Genomic DNA, 18,764 nt, shown 5'->3' with positions numbered 1-18,764 from the left:
CCGTCTATAAGGCAAGTCCGTCAACACGTTATAACTTTTGAATTAGAAGGCGTATGCCGCTTTGGAGTCTAGTCGATTAATCAGTTTTGCGCGTTAGTTCCGTCACTCTAATACAGATGGCGCTGTGACAACCAATTTCAGAGCAATCCGCCTAAATAAGTCATTTCGTGTTTTGAACTCAAAAGTCATAGTTCGACAGCCGTTCGAAAAAAAATTGTTAAAAATAGTTTTTGAAAAGATTGTGCATCAGAAAGTACCTACGTAAGTAGCATAAGAACCAGTTATCTTTATTCTGTGTTTAAAATATCAGAAATTGGCTTAGTTTTGTAATTATACGTTCCACCATTTATCACATTAAAATTTGACTAAGTTTGAAAGTCCGTCTATTATGTACATAGCAAGTCCGTCATTCGTCGACTTTCGTTAAATTAGAGATTACCAACTGTTTTTGCGACTTTAATATTATTACGATTTGATAAGGTATCGACAAATCCTCCTGACATTGCGCATGATGTTAGTTTCCTAAATTTTCATCTCAGTAAATTAAAAGAAACGAATAAAGTACATTTTAAAATTTCTATTAGTCTTTTATTTCGGAAATGCAAAAAATAATTACGTGTAATTATTAGCCATAAAAGGTTTACCACCCCATTTTCGTAGTATATGCCTTTATATTAGAAAAATGGCGTTTATTTCGAATCTGAACCCTATTCGAATATTAACAAGTTGAAAGTACACTTTTCATTGTCTTGATTCATTCTTTTTAGGAATTCGATTACGAACATATACGCACCCATAGATTGGCTGATATCCAGGCCTCGGAGTTTTTTTAGCACGGTAAGACTAAGGAGAGCTATGGAGTCTTTGTTAACATTAAAATTAAATTCATACTCATACTCATCCTCATTAATTAAGTTCGTCCGAATCGTTTTATAAATACTTAGACTACTTATATGTAATTAATTCTGTTTACATATATTTAATTAAATGTTATATTATAAAAAAGTAATAATATGTATATGTGTATGTGCCTAGGCCTCAACATTTGGTCCTTCACCCGTCGAAGAAGAGCGTCGAGTTCGACTTCGGTACCAGCGCCTGCGAAGAACGCGTCCGCAACGCAGCTTCATCCCGTTTCCCGGAGAGAGGAACTCCGCGAGTCGACTACAGCATCCCATATTAAGGACTGGGGCGTCTCAAGCGGGCGAACAAGCGGCGGTTTCAACTACCAACGGTTTTCGTCAAGGACATCTTCAGCAAAGGTCGTCGAAGATCCCGAGAAGTCCCGGGTTAGCTGAAGAACACCACGAGATCCCGATTCGCAGCATCGCCGTGCGCAGCGTCATCTTACTACTTCAAGGTCCAGCGAGAGTCACGCATCGGCATAGCAGCGAGAACAGGTCGAATTACGGTTCAACACAAGTAAGGTCGTTTCAATATCCTTCTATCCCTATAAGAAGTAATTCTTCTTCCTTTCCCGTGGTTAATTACCACGCAGCTTCAATATTTCGAACTAATATTGCTCATATTTTCAACATAAATTCAAATTTTGTCAGTTATAAATCATAACGGTCAAAGTTAAATTTAAATATATCTTTAAAATTACATAAGTTAATTTTCAGTTAAAATAATCATAAGCGCGAATATATCACCGAGCGCATATCAGCTGATCGATTTCGCTATTAGAGGTCAAGGAAACAGTGCATTTAGTATCCTCCTAGTCGCCGAGCGCATCGCATGTGTTTTCCTTATCGGTAATCGATCAATGCAATCAGTGCATACCTATTGTGCGCGTGAACATCGCCCGGTTATTTATTGCGTTTACGGTAATTATCTTCAAGTGAATTCTAATTGGAGTGCTTAAAACCTATCCTTAGTTCATTTAGTGCAAATAATGTCGTTAACGCAGTTAGTTAAACAGCGGGGAACATTAAAATGTAAACTAACCAACTTTAAGACGTTCCTAACGCCATACTTATCGATAGCGACGTTAACTGACGTACAGGCCAGTGAAATTCAGTGCCGTCTTAGTAAGATTGAGGAAATGTATGCAGTGTTTGATGAATTACAGGAGCGGATTGAAGTAGAATCGGAGACCCCCCGGGAGCAATATGTTGAGCGTATGGATTTCGAGAACCAGTACTTCGCCATCCTGGCCAGCGCTCGGGAATTACTTCGCCAGCGTGGCAAGGTGGATGCCGAAAGTAAGGTTATGTCTGAGGCGGGTTCCGGTTCGTGCCAGCATAAAAATAATCTGGTAAGGCTACCTAAGATTGATCTACCTCACTTTAACGGCAACTATCAATATTTTTTGGAATTCAGGGATACATTTTTGTCTTTGATCCACACTAATGATTCTATAGACGATATTAACAAGTTCCATTACTTGCGTTCCTCCCTACAGGGAAGTGCCGCATTAGTAATTAAAAGTTTGGATTTTAAAGCCGAGAACTATAAGACTGCTTGGGAGCTATTGTTAGCTAGGTATGACAATAAGAGGTTATTAGTTAATAATCACGTTAAAGCTTTGTTCAGTGTCGAGCAAATTCACAAAGAATCTCACAGGGCGTTACGTCATCTTTTGGACATTACGAATAAAAACCTTAGGGCGCTTAACACTTTAGGCCAACCAACCTCTGAGTGGGATACGCTTATTATTTTTATGATGTCATCAAAATTAGATTCGGTAACCAGCCGCGAGTGGGAAGAATTTAGAAATACGTTGGATAATCCTCCGACGTTGGAACAATTTACCACGTTTATTTCGAATAGGTCTGATTTATTGGAGACGCTCGATGAGTCAAAATCGAGTTCAGTTAAGGCTAATCGCCACCCTGATAAACAAAAGAATTTTTTTGTTGTAGCTGAGACTCATAATAAGGCTAATAAACCAAAATACAGCTGTCCCATGTGTGCGCAGAATCATTTTCTGTTTTCTTGCGATTCGTTTCGCAAATTGTCAGTTGACCTTCGTCAAAAGAAAGTCAATGAATTAGACATATGCCAGCTGTGCTTAAGACCAGGTCATCAGTTGTCTAAATGCCGTCTGTCTACTTGTAAATATTGTAGTGAACGGCACAACACCTTGCTTCATACCGAAATAAATAGCGACGCGGTAGAGGTAGCTGCTCTGACCACTGAAAAAATAAATTTGACTCAACAATCCTCTGCACTGCTTTCCACAGCTTTGGTGAGAGTCAGCGATGCCAAGGGTGCTCTGCATGTCGTCCGCATCATGCTGGACAACTGCAGCTCGACCAACTTCATCAGCGAGAGGCTGCGCAGCAAGCTGCAGCTTCCGGTTTCCTACACGGGCTCCACTGTGACAGGTATTAACAATACCTTATTATCTAAAAGTAATCAGTCTTGCAACGTCACCATAAAATCAATGACGGGAGACTTTGAGTTGGAGCTTAGCTGTCGTGTGCTTCCTCACATAAAGGATTTGTTACCAATGTCATACATAGACATTAAGAACCTGCAAATACCGTCGCATATTCAATTATGCGATCCTACTTTCAACATTCCGTCGGTCATAGACATGTTGGTAGGCGCGGAAGTATTCTGGGAAGTGCTAGGTACTAATAAAATCGATTTAGGGAAGCGTCAACCCAAGCTGTATGACTCGAAATTAGGCTGGTTAATTTCCGGTTCGGTCCTTAATAACAATCAAAATAATCACATTCTCTGTCATGCTTCAGAATTACTTGACACTGATATTGACAAGCAGCTCACGCGTTTCTGGGAGCTCGATAGTGTATCGCCAGTACATAATTTCACCCCCGAAGAGCGGATTTGCGAGGAACATTTTAATAAAACTACGACGCGGACTGACGATGGGCGGTTCGTTGTTACCATGCCACTTAAAGAATCGCCAGAGATTCTAGGCGACTCTTATGAAATGGCTAAGTGCCGTTTCTTATCTTTAGAAAAAAGGTTAAAACATGATCACGAATTTAGGCAGAATTACAACGCGTTCATGAATGAATATCTCGAATTAGGTCACATGTCCTGCACTGCGCGCGAGTCGAGCGACAGCGGCGTAGAGTGTTTTTTTGGCGCATTTTGGGGTGGTAAGGGAGAACAGTCTCACCACTAAATTAAGGGTTGTTTTTGACGCGTCAGCCCCCACCAAATCAGGGGTGTCTTTGAACGGAATACAGAGAGTCGGTCCCACCATTCAGGATGACTTAATTTCAATTTTATTAAGATATAGGCAACATAAGTATGTAATATCAGGTGACATCGAAAAGATGTACCGTCAGATGCTAATTGCACCTGAACAAAGATGCCTTCAGCAGATTTTATGGCGTTTTAATCCGACCGATCGTCTTGAGTGTTACTCTCTGAATACAGTGACATATGGCACAGCTTCGGCTGCCTTTCTGGCTTGCCGCTGCTTAAAGCAGTTAGGTTTAGAGGCGTCAGATTCAGTCATACAGCAATCGATCGTACATGACTTTTATGTCGACGATTACTTGAGCGGCAGCACGAACATCGATGATGCTATACAGTTGGGAAAGGGAGTAATCGACACATTAAAATCAGGTCAGTTAAATTTGCGAAAATTACGGTCTAATAATGTTGAAATATTGCAAGCGTTACAAGGTCACATACAAACAAATAATTGTTCGCAAAATAGTGCAAAAGATAATTTAAATATTCAAAACTTGAGCATTTCCGTGCCATCTAAAACATTAGGGCTAAATTGGCAATGTGACACCGATACCCTTTTCTTTACGATTAATTTAAAAACTTGTAACAATGTCACAAAGCGTCACGTACTTTCGTCAATCGCGCAGGTATTTGACCCGATAGGCTTAGTAGGGCCTTGCGTCTTAGAAGCAAAAATATTGCTGCAAAAATTGTGGCAGGAACGATGCTCGTGGGATCAGAAGATACCGCCCACCCTTAAAGCGCAATGGGGTAAATTCGAAACCACTTTACCATTTCTCAATGAAATTAGAGTTCCGCGCTGGGTTTTAGGCGATTCTAGTGAAGAGATAGAATTAAATATATTCACAGATGCATCTGAGGCCGCGTACGGAGCTTGCGCGTATGTGAGGACGAAGGATAGCACAGGGACAGTTACGGTCCGTCTTTTAGCCTCTAAAAATAAATTTGCCTCAATTAAAGCCACGACCATTCCCCGGTTAGAACTATCTGGGGCGTTGCTCGGTGCAAGACTGTTTACAAAGATACTGAGCTCACTCACCATAAAATTTAATAAATGCACATTTTGGTGCGATTCAATGATAGTCCTAGGGTGGTTAGCGTCATCACCCGCCAATCTTAAACCTTTTGTACGCAACCGAGTGAGCGAGGTACAGGATGTTACTGCCGGTCACACGTGGCACTACGTGCCCTCAAAAGAAAACCCCGCTGATTTAGCGTCACGAGGCTTAAATGCTAGGCTTCTTGCGGCCTCTGACCTTTGGTGGACAGGTCCCGAATTTCTTAAGCAGGATTCACTTGCCTTGCCCAAGTCGCAGCCTGCATTGCCTACAGATTTACCTGAAATGGTTCATTGTCTGGCAACAGACATTCAAGAGTCTCCATTTTCGCTCCTCCTCGATCGAGTTTCCAAATTCTCTAAATTGGTTCGAGTCGTAGCATATGTCATGAGATTCATTAATAATTGTTCAAGAAATAAGGCTAAGATTACAGGTTTTCTACAAAGTTCAGAATTAACTTCGGCCCGAAAATCGATTATATCTCTGTCTCAAAGAGAAATGTTTGAAGAGGAATATGCCACATTAAAATCAGGCAAAAGTCTTCCTGCAAAAAATAGACTGCTTTCTCTCAGTCCGTACGTTGATACGGATCAGCTGTTAAGAGTAGGCGGGAGACTTGATAACACATATTACAGCGATGACGTCAAGCATCCAATCATATTATGTAGCAAGCATAGGCTCACAAAATTAATATTTGTATTTTTTCACTTACAATTTTTGCACGCAGGTCCTCAATTATTGCTCAATAGCGTCAAGCAGCTTTATTGGCCTCTAGGCGGTAGGAACTTGGCGCGAAAAACGGTAGATAGTTGTGTGATGTATTGCAGGGTCAAAGGTCAAACTGTTCAACCTATAATGGGAAATTTGCCTGCAACGCGTGCCCAATTAGATCACCCGTTTTTGAACACGGGCACGGACTACGCAGGTCCAATATTGATAGCTGACCGCAAAGGTAGGGGCTGTAGATTAGTCAAAGCCTGGATATGCATTTTCGTATGCTTTGCAGTAAAGGCCGTGCATCTGGAACTTGTCTCAGACCTCACCAAAGACGCATTCATGGCTAGTTTAAACCGCTTTATTGCTCGCCGGGGTAAACCAAAAAATATTTATTGCGATAATGCCACTTATTATACTGGTACCTGTAATGAGCTGTACAGAGTACTGCAAAAATCAGATATTGCATCAAATCTTGCTCAATCTGAAATTAACTTTGTTTTTTCACCTCCCTATTCACCGCATTTCGGTGCCCTATGGGAACGATGCGTGCGCTCAGTAAAGCACCATTTGCGCCGCATTTTAAATCTAACACATTTAACGTTCGAAGGTATGAGCACGTGTTTATCGGATATTGAAGCTGTCCTGAACTCTAGACCTTTAACCCCCATGTCCAGTGACCCTTCCGATCTGACCGCTCTCACACCAGCCCACTTCCTTATTGGACGACCGCTTATGTTTGTTCCTAATTCGCAGAATCCTGTGCCAGAGGAGAAGATCAACACGCTGCAGCGGTATCGGCGCGTGGAGCAGCTCAGACTTCATTTTTGGAACAGATTTAAAGTAGAATATGTTTCACAACTACAGCAAAAAACCAAATGGTTTTCATCACATGATCAACTAGTGGAGGGAGCCCTAGTTATCATCAAGGAGAAAGGGGTGCCCCCTTTAATGTGGCTACTCGGCCGCATAGTAAAGCTTTATATGGGCAAAGATGGAATAGCCCGAGTAGCAGATATAAAAACAAAACGGGGAATAATCAAGCGGGCATTTAATAATATTTGCCCCCTGCCCACTTCCATGTAACGTGCATTGCACTCCGGATTATGCACAAGCACTCACATCCTGCTCTCAATTATAGGTTCCTTGAAGTACTTCAACGCCGGGAGCATGTTCAGAACGCATCCTATGTGACGTCACGGACGGCCGATTGCCTCCGAAATTCGAAGATCGTCAACGATCGGATGCGTATATAACGTCCGCCGCCAGCAGCCAACGGCAATCTTCCAAAATACGTTGAAACGACAAACTGTACTTGTAGTTGTACTACTGTATTAAAATAATTTTATTTTACAAATAAATCTCTGTACATAAGTTAAAATAACAAATCTTCATTGAAGATCCTCTTAGGCATCCCTGCACCACTAGAAAGGAGCCTAGGCCTCAACAAATAAGTAAGTAAGTGAAAAAATACAAATATTAATTTTGTGAGCCTATGCTTGCTACATAATATGATTGGATGCTTGACGTCATCGCTGTAATATGTGTTATCAAGTCTCCCGCCTACTCTTAACAGCTGATCCGTATCAACGTACGGACTGAGAGAAAGCAGTCTATTTTTTGCAGGAAGACTTTTGCCTGATTCAAATGTTGAGGCCTAGGCTCCTTTCTAGTGGTGCAGGGATGCCTAAGAGGATCTTCAATGAAGATTTGTTATTTTAACTTATGTACAGAGATTTATTTGTAAAATAAAATTATTTTAATACAGTAGTACAACTACAAGTACAGTTTGTCGTTTCAACGTATTTTGGAAGATTGCCGTTGGCTGCTGGCGGCGGACGTTATATACGCATCCGATCGTTGACGATCTTCGAATTTCGGAGGCAATCGGCCGTCCGTGACGTCACATAGGATGCGTTCTGAACAATTATTATATTACCCATATTGCAGTGTCATCGCTCCAATATTTTATTTAAGTACTTAACGTACCTACATACTATAATTACTGTTAAGATAAGGATATTGGTGTCTTGAAAATGATGCCCAATAATATAATATGTATATGTGTATGTTAATATTATTATATTACCCATATTGCAGTGTCATCGCTCCAATATTTTATTTAAGTACTTAACGTACCTACATACTATAATTACTGTTAAGATATTGATATTGGTGTCTTGAAAATGATGCCCATGAATGCGACTTACGACGTTTATACTGCCCATTATGTGTGAACGAACTGTTTTGTAGACGTAAGGAAGAGTAACGCATAACTATTCTAAAATATTGTAGCTCTATATCAACCTTAATGAATAATAAACAGTTTTAATATCTATGGAATATCGTTTTAATATGTCGAATACGTATTACCAATGTTTATAATCATAGGTTGCATGTCTTAAGTACTTTTTTAAGTGATAGGCCACTTATGATTAAACCTCTTTACCTAAATATGTGTATGAGTAAATCAGATGTCACATTATGTCATGAATATATAGTTACGTATTTCGTTATTGTGATGATCGCTGATATTTATTAGGTCTAGAGCTGTACATAATTTACTTGTACTTAATTAATGAGGATGAGTATGAGTATGAACTTAATTTTAATGTTAACAAAGACTCCATAGCTCTCCTTAGTCTTACCGTGCTAAAAAAACTCCGAGGCCTGCTGATATCATTACTAGACGGACTTCCCTTAAACAACAAGGGAAGTCCGTCTACTCGCCGATTTTTTAAAAATACTAATGTTTTTGCTTAATTTATGATTAAAATGATCTGTCACTATGGCTAAACCATTAATTATTAAATTCTTCATCGTATGCGATTACAAACGGTAACGTAGCTGAATAATTAACGCAACTAGATCACTCCAAAGTAAAAAAAAAAAAGTATGCCGGTCTTGCCCGCAGTGACCTTAAGTAGAGTTAGATCAAGATAAGTCTGCAACGATTTTGATAGCACACGCAGTGCAAGTGTTACTATTTTAAACGTCAAAATTATTACGTACCTATAAATAACACTTGCACTGATTTCTTGCAAGTTAGAAACTTACTTGAAAAAGATTCATAGTCAAAAGTTGTCTACATACTTTAAATTTTAATTTGACAATTGACACTCGTATTTTATTGCCCAAAAATCAAAGATTTTGAAACTAAACTTGAAATTATATTCCATCAAAAGCTTAACGTATCACCATATCGCCGTATTAAATTCGTTACATATTATTTCACTTCGAATCCTCCGGTATTTATGGCAATTTTTGATTTATAAACCTATTGTTTTTTACCCTTTTTTGTCACAAAGCACTTTAAAATTGGTGGCCGTTTATAACTTTCATCAAAAACGAGTTAATCCAGTTTGGGCCGAGGCTGGCGCTCAAAAGTAATAAATTTTCTTTTAATCTGATATAGTATAGTGGTCAATGGCTCGAACTGAAACTGAATACCTTTTATGGGCGGAAATATCAGGAGCAAGCAGAAATAAAATAAAGTTTTTATTGGATTATTCCGGGTTATATTGGTGGTGTGACGAAGTATTCATTTTTTTGCGAAGCAAGGTTTTGATAACATAAAACCAAAATGAAAACCATAAAATAGTACCTATCGTCAATATCGGTAATATCATATCGGTTTGATGACAGTGCGAACTGGCTTGTTAGTCAAATCCGGTGACAATAAAAAATCTTATACCTTTAAACGAGCAATTCTTGTATATTTATATATTTCGAAGATCTCGGAAACAGCTTGCCCACCTATATAAAGGTTGTCCTTAGAAATCGCATTTTAGTGATAAGACCGCCTGTAGTTTGTTGCTGTTTTCTTTCTGTATTGTTTTCTTGATTGAGGTGTGCAATAAAAAGTATTTGTATTTTATTGTATTTTAATTATGACGGATTCCTTTAGGCTGCTCATTAGAAAGTTAATTTCACGCTAATACTTGACCTTTATCTTAAACATCATCTTTAATATCATTTGATATTTACCAGTCGCTTTTCGGTGAAGGAAAACATCGTGAGGAAACCGGACTAATCCCAATACGGGCCTAGTTTACCCTCTGGGTTGGAAGGTCAGATGGCAGTCGCTTTCGAAAAACTAGTGCCCACGCCAATTACTGGGATTAGTTGCCAAGCGGACCCCAGGCTCCCATGAGCCGTGGCAAAATGCCGGGACAACGCGAGGAAGATGATGACTTGACCTTTATCTACTTTAGTCTAGACGTTCTAAATTAATCTAATTAGAATAGATAGATTGTTCTTTACAAAAAGTTCAAGTCAATATTTTAATTGCTTCAGGTAATCCAATAAGGAGCTTAGATTCTTTTGTAAAAAAAACGAAAAGTATTAAAACCACAGACTTAAATATACCTAGATGACGCAAATGCATCTACTTCGCGTGTCCGAACCCCGACGAATCGTCGAGGTTGACCGTCGCTACTGACAGTCCACGCGCGTCAGTTGTTGCAGCCGGTAGTTCGTAAAAATTAAAAAATGCCTCGTTGCGTGATAAGTAACTGCAACAGCCCAAAAATTGCAAGCACCCAAGGGCAAGGACATATTTCCTATCACAGGTAAGTAATTTTAAAATGATATTATGCGTAAATTCATTTTAAAACAATTTTTAAAGTATTCCAAGTTATGTTTCCAATAATATACCTAAGTAACTATAGATTAACGTTACAAAACTATATTTACATTACATTGCGCGTTTGCTTTGAGCGTTTGATCTGACGTTGTTTGTTAAAGAGTCGATGAATATCGGAACTAGCGATACTGTCGCGCATCGCTTCGACTTCGTGGTACAGGCCATTTCTCATTCGTCCGTCAAATTTAGCGACTAGTGTTGTTGGTTCTACAATATCAATAGTCGATTCTAATCGATTACTCGATTTCGAACAGACGAATGATATTATCTAGTATTAAAAAAAAAACAATTTAATCGTTATTATTAAAAAAGGAGAGTAATTGGAACATATACGAATATATGTTTATACGTTTAGTATGTTTATAAATTACTACCGTGTTTAAAAAAACGTTCATTATTTTTGTTTTCCACATGATCCAGTCATAGTTTGAAAATACCAGTTTCATTGAAGGGAAAAGTTGGGAAGAAAATCATTCGTCTGTCAGAAAATCGATGTCATTCATGACAATCGATTTGTGAATTTTGGCGTGGTACGCGGGGGAGCGGGGAGTGAGCGAGCGAGACCGCAGATATAAAATCTATGAGTATGAGCAAGACAGTTGAATCGTAGCGGGGCAGAGGGGCATCGGTGTCTTTGAATCGGTTAGGGTTTCCCATCACTAAATTGCGGCTGTGACGTCACAGTAGGTGGTAAAAAGTCGGCACGCTTGGTTTCAATACAAATCGTGATATTTGCTTTATCTATGGTATATTTAAGTCTGTGATTAAAACGAAGATGAAAACTTATGCCGTTAATCTGCACGTAGTACGCTCAGTAGATGTTAGTGGATCGTTTACCTTAGTATGGAAGTGAAGCAAACCGCAACTTTACATTTTTCTTTCTATTTCTTAAGTAAAGGTTTCTTTCTCTACAATCATGGTCACCGTACATCGCTACAACACCTAATTAATAACGATTAAACCTCTTTAACCGTGCAGCACTTGGATTAGGTATGAAATGTTAAATGTTACTTGTTTTCTTTTACTTTTTGTCACGAATCTCTCTCTATTCTATTCTCTATCCTAAATTTATGTTCGTAATATTGAAACCGATTTCCTTTGCAGGGTATGTGATCCTTTTTCCCGCAAAGGAAAACAGTTTCATAGTATTTTAGTAAAATGTAGGTACCTACCTTATAAAAGAACTCAACTCACGTTCTCAAAACGCCATCTCTGATAAGGTCTTTACAGCTCATTGTCTAGTTTTGTCGTCCTTCATACACCTACTGCAAATTCAGTTCAAATAATTATGTGTTGTTGCCCTCTGTGTGAAAATGTAACTAACTCAACTAACTTTCAGCGTTTTGAGGAAGTTCTTTAAACCCTGCCATCTATCGAGATATGTAGGAATTTGAAACGCAGCTTTTCAAAAAACGCTATTCACCAAAAGAGGTCGCGTTGTTCATTGTTTAGTTTACACTACTCGCCAATAGATGGCGATAATAAACTAGTTTTTTTCGCGTGGTAAACGTTTTGCTCAAACTAGGCTGGTTTCTAATTACACTAATTGGGGTTGGAGCCATTTAATTACATAATAGAGTAATTTTACTGGCTGCCGTTATAATTACACCAGCCACTAACCCTGCTTTCTTAAATCGGAAACGCGTTTTATACAGGAACAGGAAAATTTTAATGAGTCTTTGTTGTCTACTAATGTTTGATATTAAGGAAACATTATAGAACATTTTTACGCAATTTGATGTACATATAATTATAAAGAGGAGAAAAAAGTCTCTCCAATTTTTTTGGTACATTTACATTTTCATTTCAAATATAACCTTCTATGTCCGTATCAAAACGGACAAACAAAAAATGTATAAAATTTTGCAAAAACTTTTTTCTTATAAAGTAAATAAATAAAATAAAAAAGCCCATTTTCTCATATTAGGATCGAAAGAGCTCCTGATTCAGAGTGATGAATAATATAGAAATTCTTTAATTTAAACTTCAAGTTGAGCGTTCAACTTTAAAAATAAATGTACTTATATAAAACAAGTCCGTTTCCATATTAAATTCCACCACCCTTTTTACCAAGGGATGATTTCGGTGATAAAAACTATCCTATGTAAGTTTCGGGTCCCACTATCTCCGTAATAAATTATATATCTAAACCAAATTAGTAGTTTAATCGTGAAGAGGTATGAGGCAAAGCAAAGTTAAATACTATCGTATATATAATATTAGTAGCAAAGTAGGAATTCACCAAACAAACACACCAAACAGTAAATAATAATTTCATTGCTGCATTATTACAGTTAAATACTACTTCAATCGTGATTGTACAAGTACACATAGGTAATATATAATTATTAATCTGTCATATCGTTTCATATCAAAGGACGGAGAAAAGTTCTTAGGTGTCCGTGCAAAAACATTCCTTATTGATTAGGGGAGTAAGGTCGGGAAAGGGTAACATTCCACACAGGGGAAGTAAATTTACGCTTCCACGTGTGCTGATGAAAATATTTATATTTATGGCTTTCCATGCATTAGAAATAGGATTTTTCATGAATAACCGGATGAACGCGGCGAGTTTTTGCTTATCACTTTTGTCGCGGCTGGAAACACTTCGTTAAAGTATAAATTGCGTATTTAAAATATTGTATTTTTTAACAACATTTTGAACATCAACGCACAGAATTATTAAGTCCTGACAAAAAATTACTTTTTTCGATAAAACCACTTATGGCTTGGTACCGTTCACGAGCGGTTAATCCGAAGAACAGTTCAGAAGATCATTAAGCAAAGTTTGGTTAGTAACTATGAGGCGACAAAACGGAAACTTAATGGTTTTTAATAGTTAATCCCAAGGCTTTTCAGAAAACTCAATCAGACAAAAACCTATATTTTTTAGAATCTATAGGGAATCGTAATGATCAGCATTCTTTTTGTTTTTTTTTGCCAGCATTTCAGGTATCAGGTATAGTAATTACAGTAATCTATAAAGTTTTTTTTACCAAGATTTGAATTACTATTTTACTTAGACTTGAAATTTAACGGTATTGCAGTAACTTTAATTTAAATAGTAAAATAACACAAAACCCAATAAATATACGCATAAAAGGTTTTTTTTTTATCTGAAGTATTGCTATTAATGTAGAACCCCAAAAAAATATTCGTAAGTCTGCTCTCATAACAGCATAGCAGCCAATTTTCCGGACCATATGATGGCCATATCGAGCATGCATCCAGTATAATGTAACAATAACATTCAGTTCGTATAATGGGAGTTTTAAACGATATATTTCCTAAACGTTACGTCAAGTTAAAATTATAACAATAAACAAGGCGAATATGGAATACAGGCTTTATGCTAAAGGGGTTACATAAAAATCAGATAATTATCTCCCGAGACTCGTAGATATTTTGTAAACGATAATTCCACTCTGCATAAATGTTTCATGGTTAACGATTTACCTATTCAAATTAAGCAAGAAGTTTATGATTACTCCATACATTTAGGTCCCATGTTAAGTTCTAAAAGTAAATAGTATTCTACCGCTTTGGTACTCGTTTACCTAAAAAATATTTAATTGTTATGGCTGTAAGGTCTACTGTTATGGAATAAGTATCCTGTACTTCTGATAAGTTTAATAGGTACTTGCTCGATAATCACTGAGTTCGAGCTTTATGGCCTCGAGCCTTTACGAACGCGACTGTAGCACTGGTCTTGTACTTCGTAGTTCAAACACTTGTTATAAACGGCCCCTTGTTTAACTCAAACGAACAGTTCCTAGCAACATCATCAAACAAGTTCATCATCAAGTCGTAGTCAAGTTCGGATTTTACTTTCGTAGTTCAATAAGGCTAGGTAATTTGGGTGCTTTTCCGCTGATTTAAAGTGAAACGCAAACGCATTACTTACCTGTTCATCATCAGTTCTTCCTCGCGTTGTCCCGGCATTTTGCCACGGCTCATGGGAGCCTGGGGTCCGCTTGGCAACTAATCCCAGTAATTGGTGTGGGCACTAGTTTTTACGAAAGCAACTGTCATCTGACCTTCCAAGGATTAGTCCGGTTTCCTCACGATGTTTTCCTTCACCTTCAAAGCGACTGGTAAATATCAAATGATATTTCATACATAAGTTCCGAAAAACTCATTGGTACGAGCCGGGGTTCGAACCGGCGACCACCGGATTGCAAGTCGCACGATCTTACCGCTAGGCCACCAGCGCTTCTTAACGCATTACCTGTTGGTTTATAATAATAGGCTACCGAAATACTTTACAGAATAAACCAATTATAGCCTCATTTTAGGATTTTTACCTCCAAAAATATTTAACATGTAGGATGTAGGTAAACAATAAACATAGGTAAGCCATAGGTTACCCACTATTTTTAAAGTTCCATGAAAAAACACCCAGTTCACGATATCAATTAAATAACATTTATTGTAATACATATTAAGTATGAAATAAAAAAATGTAGGCATATATTCACATAGTAAAAGTTGAATAGAATATATAATTATAATAGTCAGTTACAATGGTGACGTTTCTGACAAAATTACTCTAGAATTCAAAAGGTGGGTCCGCGTCTTATGTTATAAGTGGTATAGAGTGTAATGAGAAATTTAATTAATCTAGGAAGCAGACACTGTCAGACTCGTCAGAGGAAATTGCTCGTTAAAACTTTGCATAGAGATTGTTATGGCGAAGAATTGTGTATTTAAAGCCACACTTACATGTCAGTTATAACTGTTTTAAGTGTGCAATTTGCGTTGATACGCAAGGTGGTAAAAAATTCCTTCTTTTCTTTCCCTTCTCGTATTGCAGGTTTCCGCAACTCGGTTGATACTAATTGTAGATATTTCATTCTTTTTAGGGTTCCGTACCCAAAGGGTAAAAACGGGACCCTATTACTAAGACTCCGCTGTCCGTCCGTCCGTCTGTCACCAGGCTGTATCTCACGAACCGTGATAGCTAGACAGTTGAAATTTTCACAGATGATGTATTTCTGTTGCCGCTATAACAACAAATACTAAAAACAGAATAAAATAAAGATTTAAGTGGGGCTCCCATACAACAAACGTGATTTTTGACCGAAGTTAAGCAACGTCGGGCGGGGTCAGTACTTGGATGGGTGACCGTTTTTTTGCTTGTTTTGCTCTATTTTTTGTTGATGATGCAGAACCCTCCGTGCGTATTTAATGCTATTTTCAATCCAATTTCTTGATTACCATGTAAACAAATGCAAAGTAAATACCCAAAATTCGGTAAGCAAGAATTGCGGTTTCCTTGTATAAAAGTTAGCTTTTCCTTTCATTACTCATTACAAACTCCATTTTTTTGAGGGATTTGAGAATTGGGTATTTAAAATAGAAGGAAATAGTTGTTGTCTCTATTATAGCAAGCGACAACATCAGGTTACGGTCGCTTGCCATTTTGTTATAAAGTTATCATTTTAAAGTTCTTATTAACAACTTTAGACTAAATGATATGTACCACTCCTATCTAATGTACCTACAAACCATGGGTCTATGGTATTCGAGCGACTATTAGGTAATAAAAGAAGGAAATCGTGGCTAAAGCAAAACAAAAGTCTTACATCTTTGCGCTGCGATATCAAGGGTGTGATCGCTTTTCGTTTAATTAAATATGTCAGCGGGATAAGGGTCGGGGAAGCTAAAATGTACAGAACATTGGTATCCTTTTATCTCAAAGGATGGTCGATGGTGATAATGGGGATATATTTCTTTTCGAGATAACATTTACTAGCAGTAAGAACAAAGGCCCTGGAGAACTTAATTTTGTTTATAGGCCAATTTTCTACGAACAAACAAAATAGGTTCCGACCTTATTATGAACTGTGCATGTATGTACCTATTCAATGTTAGCAAGTAATAATAACCGGAGGTAATATGCCTAAGTGCATGACTTAAGTTTTTACACGGTTTGATCTATAGGTGCCCAATTGCCTCTTCTAAACATTTGTCATGTGATGACTAGGGCGGGGACTAGGTCCCAGGGTGGTAACATTCTTACACGCAACTGTACGCACAGCTCCTCATTTTACGACTCTCCTTGTCTAGCAAGCTGCTATGCATCGTCGTCAAGAGTGCCGTTTCACGCGCTACGTAGAGTACGCAACTGTTGCGTTATCTTATACGCAGGGAGCCGGAATTTTGCCACATGAATAGGCATCTGGCGTGGTTTAAATATGTAATAAAGACTTCTTCCAAATAAAAAATAATAATATTCCTAGACTTATAGTATATCAACCGGGATATGAACCGTGATTACCTTTTACCACCCGCTATCTGCAGTTACTCGTGAACAAGATGCGTGTAACTGCGTCGAAATATCGGGAGCTCGAAAACAAAAGGTAATCACGGTTCATATCCCGGTCGATATAAGTCTAGTGAAACTAACCGTGAATCATTCAAAACTGTTATTAATATTCCTATAAATATTTGGAAGCAAATTGAATAGTTTTAATCAAATAAAATGTTTTAAAACTACGAGTAATATGACTCTGTATTGAGCATCCGTTTTAGCGCCCACTCATTGTCGGTTCTGAGCGAACAAATAAGCGGCTTATTCGCATAATTCGCATATTTATCCCGGTAATTAAAGGTCTGAAGTGGGAGTCGGGTGTCGACATAATTTGTTTTCAAGTGAACATTCTGTTGTGTGTTTGGAACTGGATTTGAGTTGGATTTATTAACAGCTTGTTAATGATATAGGTTGTTGTATTACAATTATTTTGTACTGATTTAATCAAGCTAATATAAATAAATAAATATTATAGAACATTTTTACACAAGTTAACTAAGCCCCACGGTAAGCTCAAAAAGGTATGTGTTGTGGGTACTCAGACAACGATATATCTATATATATATATGTCGGCGAAGGATGATCCTAACGGCGGTGGGCGCGTGGGGGTAGTACCTAGATGTATTACTTCACAGCCAAAATAGTAGGTATGCTACCAACGCATGAAATAAACATTCGGACTCATTAACCATACTAGTGCCTAATATTATTTCAGTACTAAATCATCAAAATAACAACGATCTTACGATGGAATCGGAATTCAATAAAAATAAAAAGATCACATGAAATCGTTCAAATCTTTATTTAAGTCAAACTAAACCGGTTCCAACCCTACACCTCTGACCCGAGAAGATTTAACCCGGCAACAAACTCGGCGGGACACATCTTTTCAAAACAACACATAGTTTCTTTATTTTACAAAAGTAAGCTTATAATGGCACATAAGAAATCAAAATAACACTTGGAATAAAACACTTAGCTAAACGGTTAAAGAACGTGAGAATCTATAAGCTTTCAGAATAATCCTTCAGGTGTAAGCCTTCAGGAACGTAGCGAATTAGGCACGAGCTTGGCTAACGTCCGATCTCTAGCGCGGTCCGATCAAGAAGAAGGAAACCAGTTCCAGCGGCGGAGCCAACCGCTCCCGCCTCCAATTCAAGTTGGTAAACCTGCCTGACCAGTCTACCAACATAACGACAAAAATGCCCGCTCGTGCCTACGTTCACTCAAGATACTACGTCATCTTGACGTTCCAAAGCCTTCTACCTGTCATTTAGTTCAACAATACGCCAAACATTGCTAATCGATTTTATACAGGCGTCTAACTATGAACTGTAATGCTGCAATACGTCTTTCTGGTGTCTCGCTCCGACACGGCCGTCCTGCGCTACACACGTCCTCGTGTGTGGGTGTACGCATTTGATTCTGTAACAAAACATACAGCACAGTATCTCATCGCTCGGTCATTCCTGACCAACAAATTGGGTCTCACTCAAATTACTATTAAAATCAAACTTTGTTATCAATCAAACCAGAAAAAATAATTGTTCAAAATTACTTTAACAATCCTCAATTCTCAAGTCAAAAATAGTCCATCGAGCAACGACTGAATAAAAATAATCATCAGTAATCATCGCCGCTATCTAACGGATATACTCCAATAATCATCGCCTCCATCTGGCGGATACTCTCAAATTTATGTGAAAACAGAACAATCCCAAACATCAAATCACAAATCACAACAGCTCTAATTCATTGCTCGACAGTATCACTACTATTGTCGTCAATATCAATTTACGGGGAAATTATCTGGCATTAAAAAAAATTGGTCATATGTGATCTAAATTTTTGTAAGACA

At 38.0% G+C, this 18,764-nt stretch overlaps 1 protein-coding gene and 1 long non-coding RNA gene across 5 annotated transcripts in view; both read left to right on the top strand.

Moving 5' to 3' along the window:
* The window catches only part of LOC134662201 (uncharacterized), a 216,802-nt gene that overhangs the window by 80,711 nt on the left and 117,327 nt on the right, over window positions 1-18,764 (top strand). The gene's annotated exons all lie outside the window — the stretch shown is intronic.
* Window positions 1,822-7,243, top strand: LOC134660090 (uncharacterized). Of its 4 annotated transcripts, XM_063516048.1 has the most exons (3): window positions 1,840-2,257; window positions 3,186-3,329; window positions 6,705-7,243. In XM_063516048.1, the coding sequence occupies exons 1-3, from the start codon at window positions 2,112-2,114 to the stop codon at window positions 6,793-6,795; spliced, it is 381 nt and encodes a 126-aa protein (XP_063372118.1). In that variant the 5' UTR covers window positions 1,840-2,111; the 3' UTR covers window positions 6,796-7,243. The 4 variants fall into 4 exon arrangements, with proteins under 4 accessions (XP_063371896.1, XP_063372046.1, XP_063372118.1 ...); XM_063515826.1 differs by lacking the exon at window positions 6,705-7,243 and having other exon boundaries at window positions 1,822-2,257; window positions 3,186-4,821; XM_063515976.1 differs by lacking the exon at window positions 3,186-3,329 and having other exon boundaries at window positions 1,832-2,257.

This window comes from Cydia amplana, chromosome 1 (assembly GCF_948474715.1).
Source record: "Cydia amplana chromosome 1, ilCydAmpl1.1, whole genome shotgun sequence".
Taxonomy (NCBI): Eukaryota; Metazoa; Arthropoda; class Insecta; order Lepidoptera; family Tortricidae; genus Cydia; species Cydia amplana.
The sequence above is the reverse complement of the archived record's forward strand: the minus strand, read 5'-3'. Positions and strand labels throughout refer to the sequence as shown.

Coding starts and splice junctions, on each gene's coding strand:
- LOC134660090 (XM_063515826.1), top strand. CDS start 3,236: ATGCTGGACAACTGCAGCTCGACCAACTTCATCAGCGAGAGGCTGCGC.